The sequence below is a fragment of the Lonchura striata genome, chromosome 26, assembly GCF_046129695.1.
Source record: "Lonchura striata isolate bLonStr1 chromosome 26, bLonStr1.mat, whole genome shotgun sequence".
Classification (NCBI taxonomy): Eukaryota; Metazoa; Chordata; class Aves; order Passeriformes; family Estrildidae; genus Lonchura; species Lonchura striata.
Window position 1 is genome coordinate 6189694 of NC_134628.1, and position 25996 is coordinate 6215689.

General features: G+C 52.0%; 1 protein-coding gene across 1 annotated transcript; it reads right to left on the reverse strand.

Moving 5' to 3' along the window:
• Positions 1–12365: 12365 nt before the first annotated feature.
• EDN2 (endothelin 2) lies at positions 12366–16100 on the reverse strand. The gene is made up of 5 exons (XM_021528400.2): positions 15919–16100; positions 15508–15640; positions 14297–14416; positions 13333–13437; positions 12366–12617 (listed from the first exon to the last, which is right to left on the reverse strand). Exons 1-5 carry the CDS (start codon positions 15974–15976, stop codon positions 12506–12508), a joined length of 528 nt encoding a protein of 175 aa, XP_021384075.2. The 5' UTR covers positions 15977–16100; the 3' UTR covers positions 12366–12505.
• Between the last annotated feature and the right edge of the window lie 9896 nt (positions 16101–25996).

The window sequence follows — 25996 nt, forward strand, 5'->3', positions numbered from 1 at the left end:
CAGAAACAGAGCTACAAAATTATCAATTTTGCTGATTGAGCAGGATCTCAAGGAGGACTGGACATCTCTGATGGGCAGCAAACCTCTCCTCTCCACTGCCAGCACTCTGACCCTGCTGCTCCTTCTCCTGTCTGGATGACAAGTGTTATTCCAAGCCTGCAGGCAAGCTGTAAATACAAAACCATGCACACCCTCCATTAACATTAGCAACAATATTTAAATCACACTCTAGAGGCTAACTGGCAAAAATTCAAAGGTGACACAGAGAGAGCAGCCCTTGAACGAAGCAGCAGACGTGGAGGTGCTGTTCCAGCTTGCCCAGGCTCTCCCTCTCCCCTGATCCAAGAGGGCAGATCCAGCTCGGCCCAGGCAGTGGGAACTGGGCTCCCAAAACACACCGAGGAGCCTGGAGGGCTTCATGGGGCAGAAAAGTGAGTTTCTGCCCAAGATATCACAAACAGCTGCTCACAGAATCTCAGAATCATGGAATATTGGGTTTGGAAGGGACCTCTGGCATCACAGCTCTGCCCAGGCAGGGCTGACCGGAGCAGGGGACACAGGAACACATCCAGGTGGGTTTGGGATGTCCCAAAAGGGAGACTCCACATCCTCCCTGGCAGCTGTTCCCATGCTCCATGGAAAGAAGTTCCCTGTCATGCTGAGGTGGAACTTGTCTTTTATTAAATGGGCACTGCTCTTCATCCTCTCTTGGGTGCCCCTGCACAGGGCCTGGCACCACGCCCAGGCGGGCTGAAACTCCAGGTTTGTCACTGAAAGGGGATCCCTCCCCAAACCAGGATGTAGCAATGGGAGTTACAACCTGCATTTGACATCTTCCTTAAATGCCAGCTCCTGGATCTCTGGTGGGATGTGAGACTCGGCTCTTTCCACAGAGACTCCCTGTTGAAAAGCACACTTCAAACGTGACATTTGCTGGCTCAGTATCAAAAAAAAGCCTTTCAATAGACCCACACTGACATTCCCTACACAGCCAGATGTTGAAGTCAGCATTAAACTGGAGTCATTTTCATACAGATTCATGATCTTTAACATTTCTGAGCTAAGAGAGAAAAGTACTTTCCAAAGCCCTCTGGGGATATGACCCATAAAACAGCAGCTGAACCGCCGGCTCTCCGGAACTGCAACTTACACGTCTTTATTGAAGTAGCTGCACTTCATTTTCCCCCAATTTTCATCCCTTTCCCAGAGCCACGAGTCGCAGCCCTCAGAACTCTCCAACTGCCCATGGCAGCCCTCCAGCTCCTCTCTCAGCAGAGTGAGTGTGCAGGAGCAGCTCGAGGTGTAGCTGAGGAGAAAGGCAAAGGGAGGAGGTGCAAAGGGGCACTCGGGCTCCTGTTTTCCCAAGGAATGGCACGCATGGAGTGTGCCCACGGATCTCCAGGGCAGGGAGGTGTGAGGCACTGCTGGGCCCCCTCCTCCCTGCCGTGTCCAAGAGCTGGCACATTCCAGTGGCAGCAAAAAGGGATAATTCCTCTCTACATTTAGGCCATGTGTGGGAGCTCTGTATTTGCTCAGCACCTTTCACGTGAGATTTTACGTGTCATAAAGCAGGCTGAGAAGGAACAAACCCTCAAGGGGCAGGATCTGACTGCTCGGCCATTCCCACAGAACACCCAACTCTCTGCCCAGGGCTCTTCTTTGCCAGTTCTCTCCATGCCCAAAACTCCTCTTCCATCCTCCCCTTCCTCTGCAGTGAGGATATTTGCCAGTTCTCTCCATGCCCAAAACTCCTCTTCCATCCTCCCCTTCCTCTGCAGTGGCACTGTGAGGTTGGAAGGACCCATCTGGATGGACACTTTGTTCAGGTCAGGCTGGAGAATTCTCCCTGTTCCCTGTTGTGGCATGGGACCCTTTCACTGCCGGACCCAGCACTTGCCATGAATCTGCTCAAGAAGACTTTGGCCAAGCTCATGAGCAGCCCAAATCTCCCACCCACAGCCCCCAGAGGCTGTGCCTGTGGTGTGAAAGGGTCCCATGCCCAGCACAGCACCCAGAGCTGGGCACAGAATTGGTGCTACCTTCCCCTGGCTCCTCAGGCCACTCCTGCCCTTGTGGCTCTTCCTCAGAGCATCCCCCGAGGCCACTCCCAGCTGTTTACCCTGCTAGAGCCTGGGAAACCACCACAAAAACAAGGAGAGTTCAAAAAAGCTCAGAAAAGAGCTTGGGCCCAGACCCTGTGCCCTGGAGACTCCTGAGCAGTGGGACGTGAGCTGCCCCTTCCCACTGGGAATGAGTTCTGCCTGTGGGTGGGTGCCTTTAGTAATATAAATGTAATACATTTATTATAAATACTTAATATAAATGAGGCCAACTCATTTCACTGCCCACCTCAGAAGTGTGAGCTGAGATCGGGATGCCCTTTCCCGCTGCTTCTTTCTCTTTCACTTCTGTCTTGACCTCTCTGCCCCATCCCTTTTCTTTCCTGTTGTCCTATTTATTTTTATTACTTAAATTTAAAAACTTGCCTGCTGTGGAAAGTGCAAGGAAAAGCGGAGAGGAAAAGGTGAAAGGAAGAAAACTGAATTAATCAATGTAGTCATAACAACAAAAAGGTTGGGAGATGAAGGGGAAGGAAAAGTGGAGCGGGAGAGCACAGCAGTGGGGTGGAGATGTGCAAAGAAAGTGCAGAAAGCTCCAGATGTGGAAATGGAAGAGGAAAGGGAAAGCCTGCCCTGGCTGAGGGAAGGCACTCAGTCATCCAACAGCACAGCCAGGGAGCAGTGGGTGGGACAGGGATGCACAGCTGGAGCAGATGTGATGGTGGTGAGATAGATGAGTGATGCCATGGCTGACTCTCACAATTAAAAGGCAAATATCATATATATATATGCTAATAGAAGTTTTATAGGTTTATAGTCATGTTTTACCCCCCTTGTGCTGTTATTGGGGTGCCCTAGGTTTGGGACATTTGGGAGGGGGGCTCGTTACCATGGCAGCAGCTGACCCCCAGTCAGGATGTCAGAAGTGATCCCAGCCCTGGACAGCGAAGGAGGAGTCGATGGACAGAACTTTGGGAGGGGCCGAAGGGTTAAAAGGTGAAACCTGCACTGTGTGGTGAGCACATGGTGGGGAAACCCTCTGCTCCTGTGCTGTGATATTTTCTCTATTCAGTCTTCTGCTGTGCTTTTAATAAGGTTTTAATGAACCTTTTAAATTTTTTTGGAAGTGAGGATCACCTCTCAGAGTGGGGACTGGCTCACAGTCACCAGACAGCACAGAGCACAGAGAGCTGGAGGTTTCCTGCAGGTTCTCATGGCATGAGACCCTCCTGCTGTGCACCAGGCAGGGCTTTTGAGCCCAGCATTTTAACCCAGACACCTTCCCCGTGGGCAGGACTGGCTGGTCCCTCCCCGTCTCACAATCTCCTCCTGCTTTATCAGGCTGGCTTTGCCTGGTCTCCTCCACACCCAGTCCCTCTGAGCGCTTGGCTGGGCTTTCCCTGGGCTGGCCCAGCTGGAGAGAAGCTCCAGGTCCCAGGGGTGGATCTGGCACTGAGCACTGTCCCTTCCTGAGTGTCCCCAGGGTGGTGGCAGTGTCCAGAGAGATGCTCCAGGGCCTTTCAGGGCTGAGTGCCACGTGTCCCTGCTGGCTCTGGGTGTCAGAGCTGCTGGGGTCGGGGTCGCAGGGCCTGACTTCTTACCTGAGACAGTCTGCACAGCCTGAGTTTTACCTGAGTTCTTACTGAGCCGGGGTCTACAGGGCCTGAGTTCTTACCTGAATCACTGTCTGCAGGGCCTGAGGTTTTACCTGAGTCCTACCTGAGCCAGGATCTGTAGGGCCTGGTTTCTCACCTGACTTCTCACCTGATTTCTCTCTTGCTGCCAGAGCAGAGGCACAATCAGGTGTGTCCCCCTGAGCAGGGACCCCTGTCCATGTCTCTGTGCTCCCCATCAGGGGCTGGACCACCAGGTGCCGATGGAGCCATTCCCACCTGCCATCACTCCGGAGAGGTCAGGCTCTTGGGTGACTAAAAAACCCATTTTTGCCTGGAGACTCCAGCCCTGTGCCTCATGTGTGACACACGTGGACATCACCCAGGGCATGGAGCAGCAGCCACCCATCCCATGGATCCATGGCTCTTCCCGGGAGCTTGGCTAATGCTCCTGGCGTTCAGGAGGCACCAGGGCCCTTGGGGCTGGTCCCAGCTCCTCTGGAAAGTGGAGCCCCACCCTTGGGACCGGGATAATGTTTTCCTAAAGCCTCGCCGTGGTTGGCTTTTGTTTTGCTGAGCTGTTGCTACGCTCCTGAGGCTCCACCAGGGAAGTCGGCTGTGCAGAGGAAACAACCCTGGCAAAAGTCACCAAATCATTGTTCTGGCGCTTTCTGTGTCATGGACAAACACATGAATCTGCACTTGTTTATCGGGAGGCACCAGGGCAGGATTTCACTGGGCTGATTTGTCTGTTGGACCTGCTGCTCTCAGTGGCAGCGCTTAGCCCCAAAAAACAAAACCAGGAAGAGACTAAGTGTTCCCACACCACTTCCAGCACAATCAGCAGCCCTCCTCGAAAGCGCCTTTGAAAGGAGAAATGCAAGAGGGAAAAAACAATTAACACCGGGGACTTTATTGGGAAAAAATAAAAAGACAATTCTTCCATTAATCAGAGCCTTATCAGCAGCAAGGTGATATAAAGCCGGGGTTTAATTGGAACCGAGCAATGTGTTTGTGCTGCTGTGGAGAGCCTTGTCTATGCGAGCAGGAATGTGGCCTGCATCCTGTTTTCCCTGCCGATGGGGGAGGAATTCCTTGAAAGGCTGCGCCGTGTTTGCCCCCAGCTCCACGCCGGGTTCCTGCTCCTTTGTGCCCGCAGGGATCCCAGAGAAGCGGGATGTTTTGGAGGAAGCTGTTACGGATGGATAATGAGATGATTAAGGGATGAATATTGGGTGAATATTATTGCAGTTTAGATGTCCTCTGTTCTCCCCATCGTCCCCTTTTCCATCCCGCTGTTGTTGCCATCAGACAGCCTGGGGTGTGCAGGACAGGCAGAAGGAAGGCGAGCACACGTGCCCCTTCCATGGGCAAGTTGGGAATGGAAAAGCTTGTGGCTGTGACCTGACCTCCAATCTAATTACAAGAAAGCAATCTCCACCAACAAATGGCAAAGATGAGTTGACTGACAGACTTTGGGAAGGGTCAGCATTGGCTGATGCAACCCCCAGGGGTATAAAAGACTGAGCATCCATCGTGAAGATGAACCAGCATGTGGTAGGCAGCCACGAGGGCATCTCCCAGCGCTGCAATTTTTCCTTATGTAGCCCTTTTGTTGTAATTTTTGTTAGGGTTTAATAAACCTTTTAAAATGTTTGAAGTGAGCGGTCGTTTCTCACAAAGCCAGCAGCCATCCTTGCAGCGGGAGCAGCTCGTGTTCCTCGCCATCCCTTCGCTCTCCATCCAGTTCCCTGCACGGCAGGACAATTCCCCCAAGGACAGATTCCAGGCTCCAGGGGTGGTTTGCTCTGTTATTCACCTGTGCCTGGGCAAAGGGAGGCACAGACAAAATTTGGTGGACAGGGTTTTGCTCCATCCTTCCCTGGGCAGTGCCTGGGGATGCCGAGAGCCCCCAGCTGTCGGAGTCCAGAGCATCCCTGTGGCTGCCCCGGATGCCTCGAGACCCTGGCAGGGGGATCAGGGACCTTGGCAAGAAGTTAAAAACAGCTGTGGCTTTGATTTTAGCCCCTGGGAGAGGCTGCCACCTCTCTATGAGGAATTAAAAACCACAAGGATTCCAGTAGTGTAATAGGGAAATGGACACAGGGTGGAAAAATAGAATTTTGGGGTTTTGTTGAATGTAATTCAGGGTACAAGATGGAGAAATCTGGGCATGCCCTAGCCTTTTTTTCCTTCTTCCTGCCCTCCGTGTCTCGGTGTGATGGTGACACTTTTCTATTGGTTTAGGATAGGGACACACTGTCCAACGTAGATTTTAGGTATTGGTACAGGAACTGTAAACATGGTACTCGTAATTTTGGGTATATAATGTGGGAGATGCCCGGGGCTGGAAGGAGACTGCCATGGCTTCTGTGCTAGCCACACCTCGGCAGGTCAGAGAGAAACTATTACAGATAAGAAAAAATAAACCGCCTTGAAAACTCGGCTTCACGCATCCCAGACCTTTTCTTCGGCAGTTGGGTTAGGGAGAAAAGGGCTTTCACACTGTCGGGGTCTTGCCAGCAGACCCTGACACCCAGCTCCCAGGAAAATCCAGACAGGAATCAGGCAGGGAAAAATCCATCAGCCCCTCTGCTCCCCTGCCTGTGAGTGACCTTTGAAGGGCGCTTGGTTCACTGCCTTCCATGGCAAACACAGGGACAGGCGTTTGCCATGGCAGGCAACAACTTCCCAACTCACAGATGGATTTTCCAGCCTCTGTGGGGAATCTCCCAGCTCCCAGTCGGATTTTCCAGCCTCTGTGGTGGCTCTCTCAGCTCTCAGTTGGATTTTCCAGCCTCTCTGGGGACTCTCCCAATTCCCAGTTGGATTTTCCAGCCTCTGGGGGAGCTCTCTCAGCTCCCAGTTGGATTTTCCAGTCTCTGTGGTGGTTCTCCCAACTCCCAGTTGGATTTTCCAGCCTCTGTGGTGGTTCTCCCAACTCCCAGTTGGATTTTCCAGCCAGCATCTCAGATCTATCCCAGTGCTTGGAAGAGTCTCCCTGACTGATCCTGGCTTTCCCCTCTTTCTGCTTCCTGTCATCAATCCCTTTTTGGCACAGGGCACCTTTGCCCTGCTGTATTTAACACCAGGACATCTAACATTTATAAACACTTTTCCCCTTTTCCCAGCCCCGACCTCTCACAGAGGGAATCGCAGTGATGCCTCCCTCCTGCATTTTGTCAGAATAAACAGCCCCAACCCAAATTCAACACCAAACCAAATTCAACACTTTTTCTGCACCAAAACTCTGCTTGGCTTGGCTGGAGAGCTGTCCAAACCCCTTGGGACTGTCCTTGGAGAGCACACAAACACAAGGTTTGGCTCCCCAAGGCAGGGGTGGCAGTGTCACCCCAGAGCAGGCTGGAAGTGTGGCACAAGCACCCAGCAGAGCAGCCCAGCATAATTAAGCAGCATTCTTATTCACGTCATCTCCTGGCTTTGGCATGGCTTTTATTACAGTCATTACAAAGACAGATATTACTTTTGGATTGACTCACTTGATGGGTTGATCAGCACTTTATTGTAGCCTCCAGTTATAGCACTTTTATGGCAGCCAGAAGAACTTAACCATTAGCACACTATTAGGAAGAACACTGGCAACTGATTAAGTTGCTGAAGGTCAAAGACATTTTTCTTAATTGCTCCGTGTGTGCTCCCTCCTCCTCCTCCCCCTGCCACGGAGCTGGAGGGAGAATTATTCCCTTTTAACAACAAACTCACAGAGCAGCACCTCGGATTTGCCACCAAATCCCTGGGGAGGGGCTAATTCCCCACCCCAAATCTTCTCTGAACTTTTACAGCCTCACTCTGGAATGAAGGTGTGGAGATTTCCATGGATTAAAACTAAAAAAGCTTCAGGGTGATTTACTGGGTACCACATATTGCAGAGTGTAAGGATGTGCCAAGGGGACATCCCTGTCTTTGGAGGGAAAGGATTTCCAGCCTCTGTGAGGGCTCTCCCAATTCCCAGTTGGATTTTCCAGCCTCTCTGGGGACTTTCAACTCCCAGTTGGATTTTCCAGCCTCTGTGGGGGCTCTCCCAATTCCCAGTTGGATTTTCCAGCCTCTCTGGGGATTCTCCCAACTTCCAGTTGGATTTTCTAGCCTCTGGGGGAGCTCCCTCAGCTCCCAGTTGGATTTTCCAGCCTCTGTGGGGGCTCTCTCAGCTCCCAGCTGGATTTTTCAGCCTCTGTAGTGTCTCTCCCAGATTCCAGTTGGATTTTCCAGCCTCTGTGGGGGCTCTCCCAACTCCCAGCTGGATTTTCCAGCCTCTGTGGGGGCTCTCTCAGCTCCCAGCTGGATTTTTCAGCCTCTGTAATGTCTCTCCCAGATTCCAGTTGGATTTTCCAGCCTCTGTGGGGGCTCTGAGTTGTGGCTGCTTCCAGAACGGCCCCACCACAGGCAAGAGGAGATCCCAGAGCTGGGAAAGTCTCTCAGATCAGCTCTGTCATTCTCCCCCTCAGAACGCAGCCCTTGAGGTGTTTTCCCACTAATTCACAGGGACAGATGCTCAGCAAGGCGTTCACACCCTGTTTTCCAGGCCCTGCTTCCAGAGGCACTCAGCAGTGACAATTCCCAGCACAGGCTGAGCCAGTGGCACCTCCCTCCCTGTCCCCAGCACGGGGGACAGAGAGTTTCATCCAGGATGTGCCTACCTGGAGCTCATTTATTACCCAGCACAGTTAATTGATGCAGTTTTAATTGTGTGATCCCTTAACGTGACTGGGATCATTTCAGTTCTCTCCTTCAGCTCCTCCTGCCCACCTGAGATGAGAAGCCAAAATCACCAAAAGTCATTTTTGAGGTAAAATCTACCTGCAGAATCTCCTGGTGGTCAGAGTCTCCTCCACAGGTTTGGGGCTGCTTCTTTCAACTTCACCCTGCTTTTTGTCACCACATCTTCTCCCAGGAGGAACCAGTTCAACAGATGTTAAAAGGGAACAAAGTCCCATTAAAAAAAAAAAAAAATATTTATATTGCTGTCCCATGGTGCAGGAGGGAAGTTTGGTGCCTGTTGGCCATCAGGAAAGGGCTTATTCCAGAAATTTCTGAAAAATTGGAGAATCACATGCAGGGCACAAGGTGTTCATTATGATGGGAATTGCAAAAAGCTGGATCTTATTAATGATGCTCCATCACTTAGAACTGCCTTTGGAAGTTGCCTAATTTCCTGGATTTTCCACTTAAATGAAGTTTTATTATTCTGCTCTTTCCTGTTACCTGTGAGAATTTATAAAATACGCCTCCTTCAGCCTCCTTCAGCTAATCTTTATCAGCAAATTCAATAACCTCAAGAATAAGCACGGTCCTCTCATCACTTTTCACCCTAATTAAGATGCTCTTCAGCATCTTCTTCCCTCAGGTGTTTCCTAATTAGGGCTGGTAATTAAGGCTGTGCCCAAAGGCTTTGCTCAGAGGTTGGCATCAGCCCAGCCCCACCAGGGGCTGCTGCCAGGCTCGGGTTGTCCCTCAGTCCTTGGTGGCACTGAGGGGTGTTGTAGGACATCCAGCAAGGAGCTCTGCTGAGCTTTTGGGATCAGGGAACTTGTCAGGATTTCTTTCTCTCCTTCTCACTGCTGAGTCCAAAGTTTCCCACTTGAAGATGGAGGAACCTCCCTGGAATATTTCCCGTTATTCCTATGTCAAAATTTCCTCTGTTAATTTATCTTAGGACCCCAAAAAAGTCTCAGCGCCATGATTATTTAGATTTTCCCTCTTTGCTCCAAGACCAGACACTGTGGAACAGCTGGAGAGCATCTCCTGTGGTCCCACCTCCCAAAATGTGGGGTTCCCCTGGTGCCAGGAGCCTCTGAGCATCCCAAACCGGGGTATTTCCCCTCTGAGACCAAGATCTAGCCAAGGTTCCTTCGGGACTTCAGGAGGACAAATAAAATCCCAGGGCTGGCTCAGTGAACATCGTAGAGATGGGGAAATCTTTCCTGGGAACTGCAGAAAATCCTCATTTCCCTCCTTCACACCACGGCAGTCAGCCCCAGCAGGACCCCATGGAATGAACCAAACAGGGACAATTCCAGGCCTGCTCTGGAGTTCAGAAGAGGGGAGAACTTCACCGTGGATATTGTACATATCACATGGGGAATTTGCAGTGTTCCAAGGTATTTTTTTCCCCCTGCTACCTATAATTCCAGGTCCTTTTTATCGTGTACCTTTACCACCAAAATCCCAGGAACAATGATTTATTGTCACAGGAACATCTGATGGACTCTGGGGTGGAGGCTTGGCCATGGGAGAGGCAGCTCAGCCAGGAAAATCAGGGAATAGGGAAGGCTGGGGCCCCTCCTGAGCCTTCAGCGTCTTCACAACATCCTTTAGATGATGCCTTTTGAAGTGAAATAATAATAATAATAATAATAATAATAATAATAATAATAATAATAATGATGATGATGATAGTACCCAATCCCATCTAGATGGGATAATAATAATAGATGGGATAATCTATTGATGATAAGGAATGGATGGATTCTAGATGGGATTATAATAATAATAACAATAAGAATTTATTATTAATTCTAGATGGGATAATAATAATAATAATAATAATAATAATAATAATAATAGTAGGATCCCTTCCCATATCTAAAGCTCTGTCCCTGCCCTGCTGACCCCACAGCCACAGGGCTGGGGAAGGACTGGACGGAACCATGGGCAAGCACCCCCAGGATCCAAACTGGTCCCACATCCACAAACCTGGGGGTGACTCCCCAGCCCTGCTGCCAGAGAAAGCCAGGAAGGAAGAAGTTGTTGAAGTTAAGGAGTGTTTAAGTCAGCCAGAGGGATTCTAGATGGGTTCACTTGGAACTGAAATGTGCCCAGGACCTTTCCCACTCCCTTTCCCATTCCTTCTGGCCATTTGGATTCCTTTCATCTCCCCCACCAGCCACCAAATAAGGAAGGAAAGAAGTACCATTGACTGTTGTCATTATTTATTACAAATTATATCTTCAACATTACTGTCTAAAAAAAAAATCAATAGATTTAAATAAATATACAGATTTCAGGATGCTACATATGGCAGGTGTGCAGTAAGTCACTTAAGGATGGGACATTACACACACGAGGAGATTGACAGAGTACTTTACAGCAGTAGTTTTATTTTAAATTACTCACATTAAACCATGTGCAAAATTTCCTCTGGAACAAACCCTTTCAGGATTTTCTTCTTTTGGTTTTTTAGAGTGACTCCAACCTTCAGAAGGTCAAAGATTAAAACAGATTCTCTGCAGCTTTGGGGACCAAATGATTAATCTGCTGTTTCATCCACAATACAATCAATTGGTCTTATTTTTCCCCTCTCTGGGGCTTAAAGCAGAATCAAGGAATCTTTTTCTTGTCCATCGGGACTACACTTGCAACAGCCACAGATTCAGATTTTGGTCCACCACCAACGTGAAGCAGCCTTTCCAAAGCTCCTGTGCAGTCCTGGCGCGGGCAGCAGAGGGACCCAGCAGTGGAGAGCAGCTCTTCACCTGCCCTGCCCCGGTGACAGCCCCGGCTTCCCGCAGGGCTCAGCCTGCCCAGGCAAACAAAAGTGCATTTGTGACACAGCTCCGGAGCCCTGGGCTGCCTTTTGCCTGCAAGGTTGGTTTCTTTCTTTCAAGGTTGGTTTCTAGCCTTGGGCTCAGTGCTTTTCCCAAATTTTTCCTTCCCTCCCCTGGTCAGCAGATGTGGGTTTAAACCTGAGCCTAAGCTCAGGCAGGGCTGTGCTCCCTTACAGAATCTCAGGGGTTTGGGTTGGAAGGGAACTTAGAGATCACCAGTTCCAGCCCCTCTTCCAACCAGTCCTTCCCTCCTCATCATTCCCACCTGGCTGCCCCTCTCCTGCTGCACTGCCCTTCCCACGGGGACCTGCTGGCCCTGGCTGCTCATTGACTGTCCAGAGCCCGACTCAGAGCTGGCCTAAGCCAAGCAGCAAGCCAGGCTTTGTGTGCCCTCTGCCCACCACCCTCCTCCCTGCCCCAGCCCTTCCCTCTGGGCAGAGCTGGGAGAAGCCTGGGACACTCAGGAGCTGGAAGTCCTCACTGAGGGCACATCCAAGGAGATGAGATGGGCTCGCTGACCCGCACCATGGCTCTGCTCACCCTCCCCTGGCTGTGGAGGCTGGGAGCTCCTGCACAAGCCCAGCCCCACCTGGGTTTGGTGCCATCCCCGGGGTAGCTGATCCTGCACTCAACCACAGCCAGGGCCTCAGTGGAAATCTGCCCCAGAGATTTCTCAGCCAGTGAGTGCCCCTGACTGCTCAGCTGGCTCCAGGTGATGAGGAAATAAACTTTAATACAAACTGGGAGCTGTTCCACCACGGGAGCCTCGTCCATGGGCACTGACTGACAAGAGAAAATAGTGCAAAGCTGGGCTCGGGCTGGAGGCAGCTCACCCCTGGCTGCAGCGAGCAGCCAAACCCCTCTGGATGGGCCAGGCTGGCCCAGGCTCAGCCAGCTCCAGGCAGAGCAGCCAGGGCAGTGTTGGGCTCGGTGCTGCCTGGTCCAGCCCTGCCCAGAGCCCCTGGCTGTGATTCACCCCCATGTGTGGGCTCCAGGGCACAGTCCAGCCAGTGCTGCTCCAGCACGACCCTTGCCTGATCCAGAAGGGCACAATTCAGCTCCAGGACACTTCTCTGGCTGGATGGAGAGACAGTTTTCCCCTTTGCAGCAGTCCCTTGAGCGCTGGTTCATGCAGCAGGAACACGGAGACTTCCACTCCCTTCCCTTCCACTCACGGCCTTCCCTTCAGCTCTAACAACCGACAGCAGAGCTGGTGGCACCCGCAGGACTCCAAATTCTTCTGGTGAGCTTGGTGTGCACCCGTCTCTTATCTCTTCTTCTTCCAGATGTTCTTTTCCCAAGGCAGAGCCGGTGGCTGTGTGTCCCGCCGGGAGCGCTGCTGCCCTTGGCCGGAGCGCGGGCTGGAGACCCGGAGGTCCCTGGGGACAGAAGGGACACCGTGCTCACTCTCCAGCCCATCCACCCCCTACTCAGTACCCCATATGATGACATTTATCTACCCCTCACCACTATTTGCTGGGAGGCAGGAGATGGGGAAGGAGGAACAGGAATTTCTGCCCGCAGCTGCCTTAAGGCACAGAGCTTCATCAAACCCAACTTGGTGGCAGGGGATTCAGGGATGACCCAAAGTGCTGCTTCCCCAAATCTGCCCTTCAGAAAGTACCCCTATTACCTCTGATTTAATTGCCACCAATTCATTGACTTGCCGCCTCCCTTTAGCTCAGTTACCCTCCTGGAGTTGTTTCTCCCCACAATTCCCTGATGTGGGCTTAGAAAAGCTCTGTCCTTTGATCCAAAGCTGCTGCCCCATAAATTATCTTCCTGCATGATGCCATCCCCTCTCCCTCCTCTGTCCATCACTCATCTGCCTGCCCCACATCAGAGGAACTCCCCACTCCAACCAAGAGTTACTTTTTGTGTGGCACTGCTGTGGTTTGGGAAGGGCACACGCAGCCCTGGCTGCTGAGATGGAGCCTCCAGTGCCACAGAGAGCAGAGACAGCCAAGCCTCCTCTCTTAGAGGGGACAGCAGGAGGCAGAAGTCAGATCCGAGTGGGAACTGCAGCCTGAGGCCACAACCACACGTCAAGTGCTCATAAGGAATGATCAGAGTGGGTTTAGGTGCCCTGCTCACCTGAGAGCTCTCAGCAGCCCATGATGGGGAGGCCTCGTGGCACCGCTCTGCAGAGACCTCGCTGATGCTCCAGAGCTCACGGGCAGCTTCAGACTCTGGAGGTACCTAAGGAGCAAGAGGAGAAGCCTGAGCCACCCACAGCCGGGCTGTGGGGAGCTCAGGGGGAGCCTGGCCCGGTGACAGACAGCTGAATGCACGGCTTTGAAGGGTTAATTGCAGCTATTTGGGAGCTATTCACGGCTTACTTTGACTGCTATTCCCTCGTGCCAGAGCTCCTCTATTCACAGGCAAAATGAATGATTGGGGATTGTAACTATTGCCTGGCTGTGGAATTAATGACAGATATCCACAGTGACTTCACCTCCCATCAGCAGCGCTGCTGGAGCTGAACTGACACCCCACAGGCACCATAAACAGAGGTGGCCACGGGACATTTGGGGCTGCTGAGTCCCAGCTTGGAGCACTCCTGCCCTGCTCCTCTCTGAGCCATGCAGGGGACACTGGTGTCCCAAAGCTCCACACCCTCACTTATCCCATTCCCAGTGCATTGCCAGCTCTCCCTTCTGTCAGGGGACACTGGTGTCCCAAAGCTCCACACCCTCACTTGTCCCATTCCCAGTGCATTGCCAGCTCTCCCTTCTGTCAGGGGACACTGGTGTCCCAAAGCTCCACACCCTCACTTGTCCCATCCCCACCAGCTCCCCTTTCCCACCAGCACAGCCAGAGCTTCCCCAGGCTCCTGGCAGCAGCAGCAGCAGGGATGGAGGTGGCACTGCTGCCTCTCAGCTGCTGAAGGGACCCTTGTACACCCAAACCACCCGGTGACACCTCCAGGGCTCTCGGGAGGGAGAAAAAAGCCACCAGACGAGTCCCCGCTGTTGGCAAAGAGCCATCCCCAGGCAGCTCCTGCGCCCTGCCTGTCTCTCCTCCCTGAGCAGCCCCCGGGGACACCCCTAGCGCTTACCCAGGCCTGCCCTGGCAGAAGGTGGCACAGATGCTGTCCCTGGAGTGCGAGCACTCGCACCTGCCCGCCGACCTCTTGCGCCGCCTTGGCGGGCTGCCCAAGCCGTAGGGAGCGGTGTGCCTGGGGAAAACAAAGGAGTTCAGCTATGCCACCAGCTTTTTATTGGCCAGCAGGTTTGTACCAGGGTCCTGGGAGGCAGCCAAGCCAGTGCCAGGATAATAAAAATCTCATTTATAGACAGAAGGTGAAAAGGTCTGAGCTTTAAACTCAGCTCCTCTCCCACCTACTGCTTTTTCCGCACCCCACCCCTCCCATGGCTGCTCTGTGCTGGCTGGGAACGGGAGTTTTCTCTCCTTGCAGCAGCCCAGGTGCCCGTGCAAGGCTTGGCCGAGCTGGCGGCTCCCATGGGTGGCCCAGCCCAGCAGCCCCAGCACGGCTGGGGTGTCAGCGCTCTCCTTCCCCGCAGGTTTAACCCAGGACACCGCACAGCCTGACGTGTCTCGGGGCCAGAGCAGGTTCTGGTGCTCGCAGCCCGCTCCCAGAGCTGCGAGCACACTCCTGCTCCATCTCTGATGGCAATCTCCTCTCCCAGAGGCTGCAGGATTGGCAGCCACTGCAACTATTCCCCGAGCAAGCAGCGAGTTGTAAATGCATGTCAGCGAGCACGATTATAACCACACCTGAGCGCATGTGTTGTGCTCCAGTGCGATGGCCATTGGTCTGAAAGCGCTGGGAAAGCTGCTCCGGCATTCCTGAGGGCAGGACTTGGCAGCCGCGGCCCGCAGTGCCAGCCCACCGCTGTCTCATTAACAATACTGGCAGGCAGCAGCCAGGCTTGCGGCGTGCGAGCGGGGAGAGGAACTTTTCTGACTCGCAGCCACAACATCTCGCTGCTGCTGCGGGCTTGCAGAGGTGCAAACCTCAGGAAAAAGCCGAGCCCGGGAGGAAGCAGCGCCCTGTGCTTTCAGCCTGACCCCTGGGGTCGGACAAACACCTGAGCAGCAGCCGCAGCAGCAGCAGCAGCAGCAGCAGCAGCAGCAGCAGCAGCAGCCGCAGCAGCAGCACGGTTTGTCCCTCCCTGGGCTGGCCGTGCACCTCGGAGCAGGTGCTGCAGAGCCGCAGAGCGCCGGGACCCTTTCCCAGCCTCCTCCAGCAGAAGGTACAGCCCCTGCCCATCAGCAGAGCAGCCCGAGCGCCGCGCTCCTGCTCACCCAGGTGTGTTGACCCAGATGATGTCCAGGTGACAGAAGTAGATGCATTCCTTATCCAGCCAGCTGTTGCAGGAACATCGCTTGCTCCGCGGCCGCGCCGCCAGGTGCGCCTCGGGCGGGGGATGGCCCAGACCTGCAGCAGGAGCGCGGGGAGGGAGGGATGAGTCCGGGTGTCCCCTCCGAGCCTCGCGGCCGTGTCCCGGTGCCGGCGGCAGCGCGGCGGGGCTGCGGCTCCTCCGGGACCCGCGCGGCCCCGGGGGCTCCCCGGAGCGGGGGTCCCGCACGGCGCCCGCGGCCTCTGCGCCCACCCCGGGCACCCCCGGCCCCCTCCCCGCGCCGAGGGGCGCAGGGGGTCCCCCCCTCCCTGCGGGACCCCCGGGGCACCGAGCCCCGCTCCAGCCCGGGGCTCACCGGCTTCCAGCAGGGCGCAGAGGGCGAGCGCCAGCAGCACGGCGGAGCGGCTGCCCATGACCGCGGCTCTGCGCTGGCGGCTTTGGGGCTCCTGCTGGGCTTTTCCTCCCGTGCCGGCTCTTCCAGCCGAGCCGCCGCGCTGCGTCTGGAGCCGGCGGGCGCCCGGCAGGTGCTTTATAGCCCCGGCCCGGCGCGTCACCCGCTCCGCCCCCGGGGAACGCCGGGCTCGCGTGGGGCGGCGCGGACCCCCCGCTCCTCCCTGCAGGACGCCTCGGGCTCCTCTGCCTGGGGAGCTCCGCGGAGAAAGTGCCGGGGAGTGGGAAAAGCCTCCCGGGCCGGGATGCGGTGAGGCGGGACCGTGTGCGGAGTGTGCCCCGAGGGGTCCCGAGCGGGGCTGGGGCTGCGGGTGAAGGCAGCGAGCGCAGCGGGGTCCGCAGGCAGTGTGCCCCTGGGAGCCCCCCGGCCCCGGGGGATGCTTTAAACTGCACCAGCTGGGCAGGATTCAAGATCACAGCCAACTTTTCACTTGAAATGTCTTAATTTGACTTGCTTTATTTTAGAAAAAATGTAAATTGATAAGCTCGCTTGAAATTGCTGCTCAGTTAATGCAATGACAGTCTTGGCTTTCTCCGTCTCTCTCTGTTCCTCGATTTTTTCCTCTAAATCCACTTTAACATAGAGCAATTAAAGCACTTTTACATAGAGCAATTAAAGTTTCTTGCAATAAATCTGCCCCTGCACTGTCTAATTTCGCTTCAGCATCCATGTGGCGCATTTGACATTATCTGCACATTTTTAGGGTGCGAATCATGTGAAGCACAGTCACCTCCTGGAATGCACCAGGAGGAGTCAGAGCCCTTCACCTTGCCCGTGGTGTGTCAGGCAGAAGCAGGAAATTCCTCCGGGGAAGTGTTGGGTGCTGACCATGCCAGGGATGGATCACAGCTTCCAGGCACCCTGAATTCCTTGGGACCACCAGTCCAGCTGGGAATGGCAGCTCCAGACATGGCAAATCTCGGGCAAATCCTGTGAGCGGTTTAGAAAAGTGAAATCACCGCGTTTGCCTTTTGCAAGAGGTTCTCAAAAGCTTCTTGGGAAAGGGAGTGTATTTTATTTGTTTACCATGCACAGTTCAGCTTTTATGGCCCTGTTGTCATGGGCAAGGTGGTGGCAATTGCAGCCACAGTGAGGTCTCATGCACAGGAACACGTGCGTGGGGGAAAGGAGAGGGAAATAAGGAAAAGCGCAGGGAAGGAGAGTGAGGAAAACGGCTCCTGAGCCGGAGCTTCTGCTCACAGCAGCTCATGGAAGTAACACAGGTGATGACTGCAGTGCTGCAGGAAAAGTCTGGAGGATTTGACATTCCCTAGGTCCAAGCAGCAGTGGGAATTCCTCTCTGTGCTGATGCAAAATGCACACAAGGGGGTGTGTGCAGGGAAAAACCAGCGGGAGCAAAGAAACTGCACAGGAGAGCACAGACATTTACAGAGGGCATGAAGTGAGGGGGCACAGAGGCCAGAGGGAATGAAAAATGTATGTATGGGCACGCCATGGAAATAAGAGTAGGGGATGTGTCAGGCAGAGAAAATCAGGAAGAGTGCAAATGATAAATTAATAAGAAAATAAAGACAGAGCTCATAAAACAAAGCAAACAGAGGGAAGCATTTAACCTCTGTACCAATGCAACAATTATTCTAAAGAAAACAGGGGAACACAAAAGCAGCATTACCTGTTACTGCCCATATTCCAGCTGTGCCAAGTTTCAGAGTTATGTCAGAGTTGTGTGTGGCATTCCAGATGCCAGCCCAGTGATACAATAAATCTGCCTTGGCTCTCCTTCCTGCACTGCTCATCTTGGTCACTGCGGGCTGAAAGACGATCCCCTGGACGTGGGGAAGGCAACGCAGCCGTGTTTGCTCACCCCGAGGGAAGGCTGGCTGGTAAATGACATCATTTTATACAAAAAAGGGCGCTGTCTTTGCAGGGGTGCTGCCGGTGAGGGCTGGCACGGAGCTGCCACTCTGCGGGGTTGGTTTGCTGAAGGGATCAGCCCTGTCACACCTCGTGCCTCGGGCAAGGAACCACAGGCTCAGGGTAACCCAGGATTTGGGCATCTGGGTCCAAGGAATGTCCTCCACCTTTTGTGGCTGGGGCTGTCACCCAGCTCACATTTCCAGGAGCACCTGGAGCTCCACGTACCTGTCTGCAATCTGCCTGTGGCTGGAAGTGCCCAGATGTCTGCTGCTATCCGCCTGCCATGCCAGGTGCAAAAACACCTCACGAACCAGGCCTTTCATCCAAGGATTTCTCAATTGTTGTCTTCATTCCCCATAAATCCCACCAGACCGAAAATGGAGCAAATGTTACACCCTTGTGCTCATCTGTGTCAGTGGAAGGGAGATTGAATTTCTTTTTTTTCTCCAGGAAAAGCCCTCCTGTGCTGAGCAGGCACCAACCTGAGCAGCACACCGTGGGATGTTTGGCACCAGAGCTTCAAAGATCCCAAAGGATGTGGGGTTGGGATGAATGCCTCTGTTTCTTGTGGGGATGTGGGAAGCCTGCAGAGATGAGCTGAGGTTGGCACTGAACTGGCTTTGAACTGACCCGGCTCTAAGAGCTTTATCCAGAGCTGAAGAGTTCCTGTGGAAAAACCACACTTTAAAAAGTTGTATTGCCTTTAGGTTCCTGTGGAAAAACCACACTTTAAAAAGTTGTTTTGCCTTTAGGGCTTGTGAGGGAGAATGGCCAGAGAGAAGGTGAAGCAGCTGCTTCAGCACCAAGCACTCCCACAGAGCAGGGGGGACTCAATGATCTTCAGGTCTTTTCCAGCCTTAGTGATTCCATGGTTCAGTGATTATTCTGGTGTCTGTGGTGGTTCCAAGAGGATCTGCTTGGTTCAGATTGAATTGTGGAACATCCTGAGCTGGAGGGAACCCACAAGGATCATCCAGCCCAGCCCCTGCCCTGCCCAGACCCCCACCAACCCCACCCTGGGCATCCCTGGGGCTCTGGCAGCCTCGGGGCCGTGCCCATTCCCTGGGCAGCCTGGGCAGTGCCAGCACCTCTGGGGGAAGAACCTTTCCCTGAGCTCCAGCCTGCCCTGCCCTGGCCCAGCTCCAGCCGTGCCCTGGTGCTGTCCCTGGCCCAGGGCAGGGATGGGAGCTGCCCCTCGGGAGGAGCTGCAGGTCCCTGAGCTCTGCCCTCGGTGTGCCCTGCTCCAGCTGCACACTCCAAGAGCCTCAGCTGCTCCTCCTGGGGCCCCTCCTGACCCTTGACCATCTTTGGGCACCCTCAAACACCTCTAGATCTCATATTTTGGTGCCCCACACCCACAGAGTGGATGCCCTCGGGCTGTGGGCTGCAGGACCAGCCTGCACTGGGAGCTGTGGCTCTCCTTGACCCCTGGAGCACGGAGAACCTGCACAGCTCCTGCCACTGTCCTCTCTGTTCCCCTGATAAGGATCAGGAGCCAGCTTCCCAAGGCCAACCCTCCTGGCACTATCACCACACTAGAATCACAAAGAAAAACAACAGGGCTGGAGGAGGGCCGGGCCGTGCTGCACAAACACAGCTCCAGAGAAGGAACAAAGGCGTGCGCGGGGTCCCAAACGCCAAAGATGGGCTTTGCCTCCTGCAGTTATTTTTTCCCTTTTGTTTCTGACTGCGGGAGCACATTGTTCATGTCACTGTGAGGAGTTCCAGGCAGACATGACGAAAGGGACGAAGCAGCCCAGGACAGGAGACATCCCGTGCGGCCCTCGCGAGCGGCACTGTTTGGAAACAAGGAGTGAGCAAACAGGAAAGGCCTTTAACCATTGAGCACTCGGGATCCCAGCGTGCTCTTGGCACCAGCAGGAACAATGGGCTGATGTCACGAGCCAGAATTCCCCGTGGTGGATGGCAGCCCAGCAAATAATCATAATTCTTGTCCTGGGACATGAGCAACATTTTTCCACCCTTGGTCATCCCCCACGGAGCCGCTGTGAGGAAGTGTAGGAAAGAGACATTGTCAAGTGAGGCTTCCTTTGGGATTTTCGCTGCCCCCCCTGCCCTCCCCAGCTCAGCACACCAGCTGTAATAAATCCCAGCTTTCTGCTGACAGTGAGGACAGGGAGGCTGAAGGAGATGTGTCACACAGTGAGAAAGACTGAGGACAGAGTCTGGATACTTGGAAGGCAAAGGGGCATTTCCTCAGCTCTGTGGGGCTGTGAGCGGGCACAGAGTGAATCTGGAGCATTGCCCACGGGATTCCAAAGGTGCTGAGGATGGCTCAGGAGAGGGTCCTGCACAAACAGCGGTGGTTGGGGAATTTCAACAATTCTTTTTCAATAATTTCAACAATTTTTTCAACATTTAAAAATTATTAGTAATTTTTAAGGCTCCTAAACAACATTAATAATATGAAGGCATCCTCCAGATCCAAGTTTCTCCTTATTTTGGCTTAAAGTCAGCCCTGTGGAGAATATCCTGAAGTTCATTTGCAGCATCCAGGCCTCTCCTGAGGCAGCTCTTGAATTCCTTTTTGGGTCCTTTCTGTTGATGGGGATTGGTGCCATGGGAGGACTGGGAGAGTTGGGCAGCCCTCAGGGGCTTTGTTCCTGGGCTGTTAATGAAAATCCAGACTCACCTCTCCAAGATTTGCTCTTCAAGGTCCCGGCTGGTTTCCCTGCAGCCTGGGCTGGGCTGTCCATTCTGTGCCATCCCAGGGGAGGTAACACTTCTTGCTGGAGCTGGACGTGGGATTTCAGCAGCAAAAGGGACCTCAGTGAGCCCCAGGCAGTCCTGAAATGCAGCCCTGGAGAGAGAAACCCAAAGCCATGGATTCGTGCTTGGTTTGCTGATAACAGCTTTGTCCTGCCCTGTGTTTGAGTCTGGCTGAACACAGCCCCAGGGGCTGTTTGCCGTGGTCACAGTGGGGTTCTTCACGTGTTTTCCCATCCTGAGGCTCCCGGGGAACCCCAGGGTGCCTCTCGGGGTGGGCAGAGGCAGCCTGGCCCCAGGCGTTGGCACTGCTGCCTCTGCCCACAGACACGAAGGTGTTCCCAGGACACGCGGTGGGCTCACGCAGGGAGGGGAAGATCCTGGGGTGTGCCGGCTCCGTCCTCCCCAGGGAGGTGGGAAGGGGCAGGAGGCCTTGGCAAGGACCACCTGTGACACCCAGGAGGGTCTGACCCATGGTGGGGCCCTGCCCTGCGCCAAGGGCCAGCCTGGAGGAATGAGCCTGCTATTGCCTGGCATCCACTTCCCTTCTGCAGGGATGGATTATCCAGTTCTCTTCTCCAGGGATGGATTATCCACTTCTGCTCCACAGAGATGGATTATCCAGTTCTGATATCCAGGGATGGATTATCCAGCTCTGTTTTCCAGGGATGGATTGTCCATTTCTGCAGTGCAGGGATGGATCATCCAGTTCCCTTCTGCAGCGATGGATTATCCAATTCTCCTCTGCAGCGATGGATTATCCAGTTCTCTTCTGCAGGGATTGATTATCCACTTCCCTTCTGCAGGGATGGATTATCCAGTTCTCTTCTCCAGGGATGGATTATCCAGTTCTACTCCACAGAGATGGATTATCCAGTTCTGATATCCAGGGATGGATTATCCAGGGATGGATTATCCAGCTCTGTTTTCCAGGGATGGATTGTCCAGTTCTGCAGTGCAGGGATGGATTATCCACTTCCCTTCTGCAGGGATGGATTATCCAGTTCTGCTCCACAGAGATGGATTATCCAGTTCTGATATCCAGGCATGGATTATCCAGTTCTCTTCCCCAAGGATGGATTATCCACTTTTGATATCCAGGGATTGATTATCCAGTTCTGTTCCCCAGGGATGGATTATACAGTTCTGATATCCAGGGATGGACTATTCAGCTCTGTTTTCCAAGAATGGATTATCCAGTTCTGTTCCCCAAGGATGAATTCCCCAGCTCTGTTTTCCAGGGATGGATTATCCAGTTCTGCTCTCCAGGTATGGATTATCCTATTCTCTTCTCCAGGGATGAATTATCCAGTTCTGATATCCAGGGATGGATTATCCATTTCTCTTCTCCAAGGATAGATGATCCAGTTCTCTTCTCCAGGGATGGATTATCCAGTTCTGATATCCAAGGATATCCAACTCTTCAGGCAGAAGACACAAAGCCAGAGGTGCTGTCCTGAAGGACCTGGTGACACTTTCCTGCCAAAGAATTCGAATTCCAATGAATGCCAGTGGCAGTGCGACAGCAAAGTGGAAGGCCAGGAATGGGAGCAGATCCTGATCCTTTTCTGCAGGGCTTTGCCCCTAAACTGGAGCTCTCAGGAGCTGCTGATCAGGGCATGTTTGGTGTTCCTGGGACTCTGGTGCTGATGGGATGGCCTGGGATGTCTGTCAGGCAGGGAGAGAGAGCTGTGATCTTGGTCTTGGAGGGAGAAAACAAAGTGAATATCTCCAAGACCTGTGAAATGGCCTGAGCTCTCCTTCTGGGGTCTGTTTTTCCAGGGGAAATGTGTGGAGTGAGTTGGGGTAAGGGAGCTGCAAAGATCAGCCGGTCTGTGTGCAGCCTGATCCTGACCCTGGTACAGAAATGTCATTGAATTTACACAAAGTGACCAAACTTTGAGTCAGATAAAAGTGGGGGGAGGCTGAATTAAATCCAGGGAGGCACTGGATAAACTGGGAATATTGGGAATGTGTGGATGTGTGATCAGCCCATTCAGCTTCCTGCAGGGCTCTCCTGTTCCATTAGACCCAGATAAAACCTTCAGGAGCAGCCAAACCTGGCCCCCTGTGGCACTGCCTTCTGCTGGTGATTGTCACAGGCCACAGACCTGCTCTGGCTTTTCAGTTACTTTAAAATCATAATAAATATGCTCCTGATGATGCCTTTCCATCCTGCTCTGGGAGCTCTTGAAAAGAGAAATACTGGGAAAAAATTGCAGTTCTCCCACATCCAGAAATCTGAGGATTTTTGGAAATGTCAGGACTCCAGAGGCTCCCAACTCCTGCTCCTTTCCACACCACCTGGGAAGCAGAGCATGTGTCACCCTTGCTCTGTGGATGGAAAAGGGAATATTAGTAGTTAAGGAGGGAGTTTTTAAAATAAAATGAATGACAGTTACAGGCAGTCGCATGTGCCTACCTGATCACACATTTTTGTGCCCAAAAGGCAAGAAAAGCAAAGTGCAGAGTATCCAAACAGCCCTGTGGAGACATTCCTCGTGTGTTGAGTGTTCATTGGAACACGTTAACAGGGATGTCTGCCTTGACTCCACCCTGATGGCTGAACCCCTTCAGCTTTCCAGCACGATGAGTGACCTGGAATTCATAATTACAATAGGTGTCATGCAATTAATCACCACCCGGGAGCTGCCTCAGTGCTTTGTGAGCCCCAGCCTCTGCAGCAAGTGCAGGAGAGCAGCTTGTGCAACAGGGCTGCTTCCAGCTGGGGCAAGCCTGGCAGGGCTCCTGCCACCTGGACAGGCTCAAATCCCCCTTCCCGAGGTTCTCCAGGGTCAGGCACAGCAATGGGAACCAGGTCAGATGCCAGCACACAAAGTGACTTCAAGCAATCAGTTTGGAAATGTTCAGGAGCTTAAGTCTGTTCCTGACCTCCCCTTATAGGTTATAATTTTTCCAGGGCAGATGTGTGGGGTAAATGGGGTAAGGGAGCTGCAAAACTCAGTCAGGGGCAGAAATTGATGCAGAGAACAAGGGAGAAGTTAAAGAGCGAATCCCAGAATGGTTTGGGTGAGAAGGGACCCTAAACCCACCCAGTGCCACCCCAGCCCTGGCAGGGACCCCTGCCACTGTCCCAGGTGCTCCCAGTGTCCAGCCTGGCCTTGGGCACTGCCAGGGATCCAGGGGCAGCCACAGCTGCTCTGGGAATTCCAGCCCAGCCCCTGCCCACCCTGCCAGGGAACAATTCCCAATTCCCAATCTCCCACCCAGCCCTGCCCTCTGGCAGTGGGAGCCATTCCCTGGGTCCCGTCCCTCCATCCTTGTCCCCAGTCCCTCTCCAGCTCTCCTGGAGCCCCTCCAGGCCCTGCAGGGGCTCTGAGCTCTCCCTGGAGCTTCTCCTCTCCAGGGAGCACCCCCAGCTCTCCAGCCTGGCTCCAGAGGGGCTCCAGCCCTGGGATCAGCTCCAGCCCTGCTGCTGTTGGAATTCCCCGGGCTGGGGCAGCTCTGCAGGTGAGGAATCACCTGAGAGGGGCAGAGAGGGAGAATCCCTCCTCAACCTGCGGCACAGGATTCCCTTGATGCAGCCCTGGGCATGGGGGTGATTTTGGGGCTGCAAACCTTCACTGCTGAGCTTTAAACTCCCCAAAATCCCCAATTCCTTTCCCCCAGGCCCTGCTCGCCTTTGGGATTCCCCAGGTACAGGACCTTGCACTTGGCCTTTGTGACCCCTCGGGGTTCTCCCAGGCCCCCCTCCCCCGGCTGCCAAAGTCCCTCTGGATGGTGACACAAAGCTGGGGGAAAAGCGAGGAAAACAAACAAAATGCAAGTGTCTGCCCTTTACACCTCAGCACTTTAATAGGGGGTTAATTATTAATTATTGATATGGTTTATTGGTGCTTCGGGGCATTGATTGAGCCGCCTGGAGGACGGATCCCATTGTTCTGAACAATGTGCAGATCCACGGAAGCACCCACAGGGGTTACAAAGGTTTTCCAGAAAAAATGCTGATGCTGAAACACTGAAAGTTATGAGCACTGAGAATATCTCACTTTCCCCCTAAATCGGGGCTAGAGAAGAAATTAACTCCTGAGTTTTTGAATTTTTTTTTACCTTCAGTAATGTTATCCCAGCTCTCAGTCTTGCAATTTGTTAAAAAATGATTGAATTTGTTTAATTTTCTTTACTCAGGGACTCAAAATTTTAGTGGAACAAAAAAATTCTCCTGTCAAAATACCACATTTTAATCAGACTTTCAACTTTCCAAACCATCTTGTTTTTAAAAGAAGTCAGAAACATTCAATTTGGAGGAAAAAAAAAAAAAACAAACCCAAACAACCAAACTACAAAAACATCTCCAAGATGATCATAATTTCCATCCAGCTCTTTTTGGGAGGAGATGAGTGGCTCCGGCAGCAGATCAGTTAGGGAAGGAAACAAGGAAAGTTGTGTGTGAAAGTTTAATTAAAGTGGGAGCAATTAGGTGCTGAGGAATCCCGAGGAGGAGCTGGCACGGGCGCAGTCTGGGCAGTGTCTCCCGCTGGTGTCTGTGCCCGTGGCCACACGGGGCTGGAATTTCGGTTACTGGTTAACCCCCGTGCCACGAAATTCCAATTCCCGGCCTGGGACTCTGGGGCTTGGACTCCAAAAACCAGAGGGATCAAAGCCAAGGGGAGCAACGCGATTTTCTGCTCCGCTGGAAATTCTGGCATTTTCTATTCTGACCTAAAATGATGTCAAAATGTTTGGAGTTTAATCTAAAAAATATATATATGTAAATATATATTAATATATATTATATCTATTAATATATATCCCATATTAATATATATTAACATTATATCATAATATTGTATATTATTATTATATATATATTAATAATTATATATATATTATATTTAAATTATATATATAGTATATAGTATATAGTATATAGTATATAGTATATAGTATATAGTATATAGTATGTAGTATATAGTATACTATATACTATATACTATATACTATATACTATATACTATATATTATATATTATATATTATATATTATATATTATATATTATATATTATATATTATATATTATATATTATATATTATATATTATATAATATATATAAACCTGGTAATATATATAAATATCTATTTATATATATTTCTATTTTAATAGATTTATATTTTATAGAAATATATAAATATTAATATACATTATTATATAATATATCTCTATTATTATATATAATATTATAATATTTATATGTATTATATAATATTATTAATTATATCTTTAATTGTTATATATATTCTATATAGTATTATAATATCTATATTATATTATTATATCTATAATAATATCTTTTTATATATTTAGATAAATATTTTTATTTATATATATATAAATAATTTTTATATTTATATAAA

What these genes read in the sequence shown, in the direction of transcription:
- EDN2 (XM_021528400.2), bottom strand. Translation starts at nt 15,976, where the DNA reads ATGGGCAGCCGCTCCGCCGTGCTGCTGGCGCTCGCCCTCTGCGCCCTG. An exon ending in ATCTGGGTCAACACACCTGG is followed by an intron (nt 14,417 to 15,507) that starts GTGAGCAGGAGC and finishes TGTTTTCCCCAG; the next exon opens with GCACACCGCTCCCTACGGCT. An exon ending in TTCTGCCAGGGCAGGCCTGG is followed by an intron (nt 13,438 to 14,296) that starts GTAAGCGCTAGG and finishes CTTGCTCCTTAG; the next exon opens with GTACCTCCAGAGTCTGAAGC.